This window comes from Genypterus blacodes, unplaced genomic scaffold (genome assembly GCF_046128005.1).
Source record: "Genypterus blacodes isolate CSIRO-AG114 ecotype Tasmania unplaced genomic scaffold, CSIRO-AGI_Gbla_v1 ptg000310l_1, whole genome shotgun sequence".
NCBI lineage: Eukaryota > Metazoa > Chordata > Actinopteri > Ophidiiformes > Ophidiidae > Genypterus > Genypterus blacodes.
In genome coordinates, this window is record NW_027467099.1 from 141,000 (window position 1) to 147,500 (window position 6,501).

The 6,501-nt window shown below is 48.3% G+C and overlaps 1 protein-coding gene across 2 annotated transcripts in view; it reads right to left on the reverse strand.

The window, feature by feature from the left end:
- Nucleotides 1-2,603: 2,603 nt before the first annotated feature.
- The window catches only part of snx21 (sorting nexin family member 21), a 4,230-nt gene continuing 332 nt past the window's right edge, over nt 2,604-6,501 (reverse strand). The window contains exons 2-6 of one of the 2 annotated variants that reach the window (XM_076137420.1): nt 4,885-5,189; nt 4,626-4,798; nt 4,386-4,530; nt 4,085-4,250; nt 2,604-3,781 (exon numbers count right to left, since the gene is read on the reverse strand). In XM_076137420.1, the coding sequence (XP_075993535.1) occupies nt 3,325-3,781; nt 4,085-4,250; nt 4,386-4,530; nt 4,626-4,798; nt 4,885-5,161 (1,218 nt within the window). In that variant the 5' untranslated portion in view covers nt 5,162-5,189 and the 3' untranslated portion in view covers nt 2,604-3,324. Of the gene's footprint in view, nt 3,782-4,084; nt 4,251-4,385; nt 4,546-4,622; nt 4,799-4,884; nt 5,190-6,501 lie in introns of both variants that reach the window. The other variant, XM_076137419.1, reaches the window with a different exon arrangement.

A 6,501-nucleotide genomic window follows, 5' to 3' on the forward strand; every position in this document is an offset into this window, starting at 1 on the left:
GAAATCAGTTAGGAACCAGCTGCTCAGAGCCCGGGCTTACCGACTGGCCCGGGAGCGCAGCGAGGTCACGACGGACGAGGAGGCCAGGGGAGGAGGGGAGGGAGGAGGGGAGGAGGAGGGAGGTCAGGGCCAATGGACGGGGAGATACTGCAGCCGAACGGAGAGGAGGCGGCATCTGGCGTCGTCACGGCAACACAGAGAGAGGAGAGGAGGAGGAGAGGCGGCGGGAGGTCAAGGTTCACTATCATCTCAGACGGTCCTGGAGCTGAGCCACATGAAGCAGAACCGATTGAGAAACAGCAAGCTGCTGGATGATTGGACGACGGTGGAGGAGCTGCTGACTCACGGGACACGAGTAGAGAGCAGCAGCCAGCTGTGCCCGAGTCCTCTGTTATCTGTTACTACTGTCTGATCAGAGGAGGAGTGGAACCTTCAACTTTCACATCATTTATTCACAGAATAATAAAAACTCTACCAAGAACTAAATGATCTTCAGTCCGTCCACATGTTTCTGCTTCTGCTGAGCTCATCCTGCCAGTCAGCATCTCATATAATACCTGGTTCCTATCAGTCATAAATGTGGAACATTCTCAGTGAAGATGGTTCACATGGACATGGGCTGACTGCCAGAATGAGTCAGCAGAAGAAGAAATAAGAGGACAACGAGAAAGGTGCATTTTTCTGAATCCTGTTTGCTGGTCAGCAGCTCCTTGTGTGTGTGTGTCTGTGTCTGTGTGTGTCTGTGTCTGTGTGTGCGCGTGTGTTTGTGTGTGTGTGAGAGAGAGGGAGAGAGAGAGAGAGAGAGAGAGAGAGAGAGAGAGAGAGAGAGAGAGAGAGAGAGAGAGAGTGTGTGTCATGTTTCATATTCATTCAGCTTTTTCTGTGTTTCAGTGTGGGCGGGGCCAGATGTTCTTCCTCCACCAATCACAAACCAGATGAGTCTGGAGCTTTTATTCATTTTAATGGCATTTTTCACAAACCAACCTGTAAACAATGATGAAGGACACTGTGCTGCTTCTCCTCCTCCCTCATCTTTCTCCAATGCTGCTATGTGACAGTTGCCACAGTAACCACTGTGATTCTGCTCTTGGCCCTGAGCTGCATCTCCATGGAGACGTATTCTACTGGTGGTGATGGTGACGTCACTCAACGGCTCCGCGTCGCAGTGGAACGCTCTGATTGGCTGATGATCGTGTGGCTTTAAAGAATGATTCATTGTGCTGCTGTGGCGCCACCTACAGGTCAAATGACGACACATTTTACAGGCCGGGGCAGTCTGTTTCATTGGCCACACCCACAACTACCTGTTAGCCAATCACAGCTAGCGGAATTAAAACAAATCAATAACTTTTTCTAATCAAAAACGTCTGAACCAAATTTGATGGCTGGATAAAGAAAATGTTTTACATTAAAATGGCAGAAAATGCTTTTAGAGAAATGGGCGTTGCTCGTATGTAAATATGTGTAATTCATTCACAATGTAAAATAAATATGTAGGAAAAAAACATGAAATGTATTTAAAGCTGAATGTAAAAACACGGGAGATTTACTGGCAGCTCTTTGATGCGGTTTGGACCGGTCACCTGATTTCCGGTAAGCATATCGCCTGATTTCCGGTCCTAGCTAAGTTACCCAAAGCGTCTTGGCTGCTCTGAACTGTCTGAGATTTGCTAGAATTCATGTTAACGTTGGATCAAATCTGCTTCACACTCTTATTCCTCTGCGCTTCTTTCAGTCATTCGTGTTTCATTCCTCCTCCTTCTTCTTTTTGTGAGAACTTCATGTCATCAATGGATTTGATTTTGAGTCGCGGCTCCTCAGTCAGAAGCTCCGGTAGTTTGCCGGTTTGTCCCGTGCAGCCGGAGCCCGCGACCTGCAAACCGGATCCGACTCTCAGCGACGGACGCACCGGCCGAGAATCGGACTCTGATCACCGGAAGCTCCGTAGTCAGAAAAGTTCGAGACACCGGCGGCCATAGTGACACGACACGTCCCTCGGGGTTGCCATAGTGACGTGACGTGTCTAACATCAGACTGCTGGATGAGGATGGACGGGATCCACCGGCAGGTCAGTAACTGTAATGTGGAGTCACAGAACAGAGACACCTGAGCTGCTCTCATTCATCAGTATAGAAACCAGGACAGACCAGGGCCCAGACCAGGAGGCGGAGCTGGTCTGGCCTCGTTCTCACTCTCCCATGTGTGGCTGTGTGTCGTCCTCCTCTGGCGTAGAGACTCCATAGAGACTTTACATCACACTGAGTCCTGACAGATCAAATAAGAACAGTAGGTGACTTCAGGGTTCATGTGGACGCCAATAATGAGCCTCAGCACGGCTTTGATACAAGTCTGTCTCTCTCTCTCTCCCCTTGTCTGTCTGTCTGTCTGTCTCTCTCTCTGTCTGTCTGTCTGTCTGTCTGTCTCTCTCTCTGTCTGTCTCTCTCTCTCTCTCTCTCTCTCTCCCTCCATCTGTCTCTCTCTCTGGTCCAGGCAGATGGCCGCCCACCTTAGCCTGATCGGTCTGAGGTATAAAGGACAGACAGACAGACTAAAGAAGAAGTCAGGAGTTGATGAGACATTTATTGAAAACAACCCGAGCCATCTGAGTAAAGATGTTTTATAAAGTCAATCAAGTTTGTTTATAAACTGTAAATGCTGAAACTATTCAACCGATAAAAATCAAATATATTTGTATATCCCATTATATTTCACTGATATGAAAACAAACAAGAGCTGAAAATAAAAGCTCATAATAATCAGACTCATGAGTTTGATTGATCACATGTGGTACACGTCATCACCACTAGAGGGCAGGGGGTCTCTATAGTCCAATATCACACCGAGGGTCCAGAGCCCCCCAAAGGACCAAACCCCAGGGACAAGAGGGTGAGACAGAGCAACATCCAGAGGGACAAAGTGCTTTTATTTTGGTGAATGTGACTTTAGTGCGTTTCCATGGTTTTATGACTTTTTCACCTTATGAAGTAGTTTGATCACAGATCAAATCTGTAAAACTGATCAGTCAGAAATGAGCCTGAATGTGTTACCGTGGCGATAATAATGCAGATAAATAAATGTTTAGGTTTTATTGAAGATGATTGAGTGACGTGTGTCAGTCATCATGCAGACGTGTTACATGATGAGATGAGCTCCAACCAATCAGCTCTATGGAGGGAAGAACGCTATGGTAACCATGATCTACCACAGGCTGCTGTCTCACATCGCCTCAGCCCACACGTTGCTATGGTGACCGTATCCACGGAGCTGAAAGACGAAGAGCTGCACTGTAAACTGTGTGTGTGTGTGTGTGTGTGTGCGCACTCATCACCCCTGCCACTTGCTCTCATGCAGGTTGTGTTTGACGAGGAACTCTTTCATTGACAGCTGATTGTCTAGCACCTCCCACTGCTCCACCCCCTGCTGAAGAAGCTCCTCCCACCGCCGCTTGTCTCGTCCAGTCTGCCACGACAGCCGCACCATCGCCTGGAGCAACGGGACCAGGACGGGGTGCGGGCTGTCGATTTCAGGGAGGGGGCATGTCTTGCCCTCTTGAGTCATGGTGGGCGGGGTCAGTACACAGAGGGCGGAGTCGCAGTGGTCCCGAGCCTCCTCCAGCTGGCCCACTTCCTGGAAACAGCACGACAGACCCACCAGGGTAAAGAGCCATTGACAGGAGGCTGGGGGCGGAGCCTGCTTGTCATAGTCACCTGACCAGCCCAGTTTGACCTGCAACCTCTTGGCGTTGAGCAGAGGAGCCAGAGCGTCATGGTAACACCCCTCCCTCCACCAAAACACAAAGAAGAACACATGACCCACTGAATCACAACTCTCACGCATCATCATCATCTTCATCATCAGTCAATCATCATCTTTTATTTATTTATTAAACATTATTTGTATTATGTTCATTCTAGTAAACGATGACCTCACTGATCACACTAATATACTGATAACAAACTTTACCTTACCTATTCTTTTACATCTCTGACTCTTTGGGTCAAATTAGGTCCAAATTCTTTCATTTGAGGCGTGGTGTCTATCAGGAGGCCACGCCCCCTGTGGATCCACTCAGAGGAGCAGTTACCTGATGAACAGCTGTGAGCTCTGCAGGTCACTCAGGTAGAAGAAGTGTCTCACACACAGCGCCCCCCGCAGGCCCGCCAGAGAGCACAGGTGAGACAGGTACTGCTCGAACGCTCGGCTCCGCTTGGCGATGGTCTCGGCTGTGAAGTTCCTACGAAGCTTCTTCCCTACGGATGAGGGATGAGGATGATGATGATGATGAGGAAGAAGTCAGAATATGGCAGTGATGTCAGAGACCTGATGACTCTGAGGATTCAAATCCACAGCCTTCTTCTTCCCAGGCACTCTGGCTCCATACTTACGAGGGAAGCAGATGCGCTCCATCTGGTCGGCGTGGTCGCGGCGCAACGTGGCATGAAGCCGCTGGAAGTCTGAGTATCTGCGCGTGATGACTGCTGGGCTTCTGTCGCCGCCTGCTGCCTGCAGGACCTGGAGGACCTGGAGGACCTGGATGGTGTAGAGCTGCAGACAAAGACTCATTTACATTTGAACATTACATATCAGGACATACTGCACGGTCACTTCCTGTCTGGACTCACCACGTATTTGGAGGTGGCGTCCTGCACCACACTGGCATCCGTCACCTCAAACAACAAACTGTCAGTCTGCACTCTGCTGCAGGGGGCGTGGCCTTCTTCTGCCCCGCCTCCACGCAGACTGCAGCTCTCCTGAAGTGGAGAGCCCGGCGGAGACACGCCCCCAGGACTCTGGGTGTCTGTATGGGTCACGGACATGACATCATCTTAATTGATGAAGTGAGAAAACGTACAAAGACACAAAACTCAGGAAACAGGAAGTTACCTGTGCTGCTAAGCCCCTCCTCCATGGACTCTCCCAGGAAGTCAGAGTCGCTGTCCAGCCCATCCCCCTCCTCTCCTTCATCCACTCCTCCTCCTCCAAAGCACAGCGTTCCTCCCAGACGCTCCGTCACACATTCCTCCTCTTCAAGCTCCGCCTCCAAACCGTCCTCCAGGAACTCCTCCCCATCCTGTCTGCCCCATGCTTCCTGTTCAGGTTCCAACCCCTGGCCATCTTTGAAGAGCGAACGCTTCAGACGGTCCAGGAGGCGAGATGCCATGATGCTGTCTGGTGACCAGGGGGAGGGGCTACAGAAAGGACAGGAAATGAAACATTAGGTTGTTCATGGTTAACGCTAACCTAACCCTGCTCCGCTTTCCATCTTCATCCATTTCACTCATTAACACTCAGAACTTCAGGGTTCTGGTGTGCAGACATGCGTTTCCTGTAAACCAGGTCCACCAAAATAAACTTGTTATGACATCATCAGTGGGTGTGGCTTATTCCTCCCTTTAACGCCAACATGTCACCATCTGCATGCTAAATGTTAGAATGCACTCAGAACTCATTACTAACAGCTCATAACTAACCAGCTCATCACTAACAGCTCATAACTAACCAGCTCATAACTAACAGCTCATAACTAACAGCTCATAACTAACCAGCTCATCACTAACCAGCTCATAACTAACAGCTCATAACTAACCAGCTCATAACTAACAGCTCATAACTAACCAGCTCATAACTAACCAGCTCATAACTGACCAGCTCATAACTAACCAGCTCATAACTAACCAGCTCATAACTAACCAGCTCATAACTAACAGCTCATAACTGACCAGCTCATAACTAACCAGCTCATAACTAACCAGCTCATAACTAACAGCTCATAACTAACCAGCTCATAACTAACCAGCTCATAACTAACAGCTCGTAACTAACAGCTCATAACTAACAGCTCATAACTAACCAGCTCGTAACTAACAGCTCATAACTAACAGCTCATAACTAACAGCTCGTAACTAACCAGCTCGTAACTAACAGCTCATAACTAACAGCTCATAACTAACAGCTCATAACTAACCAGCTCATCACTAACCAGCTCATAACTAACAGCTCGTAACTAACAGCTCATAACTAACCAGCTCGTAACTAACCAGCTCGTAACTAACAGCTCATAACTAACAGCTCATAACTAACCAGCTCGTAACTAACCAGCTCGTAACTAACAGCTCATAACTAACAGCTCGTAACTTACAGCTCATAACTAACAGCTCGTAACTAAGGGCTCATAACTAACCAGCTCGTAACTTACAGCTCATAACTCACCAGCTCGTAACTAAGGGCTCATAACTAACCAGCTCGTAACTTACAGCTCATAACTAACCAGCTCGTAACTAAGGGCTCATAACTCTGTACTAAGCTGACTTCACTTCGCTTCAGCGGTGACCAGTAGCAAACTGTGTCCGTGTTACCTGATGACTTTGGCGTGAGGGAGTTAACAATTGTTCATTTGATTTGATCAATTTCATGAAGGATGAAAACAACGATACATTAAATCAACATTTTAAGCTTTAGACCTTTAATTAAGCTACTGACGCAAACGGTCAAACACAGTAT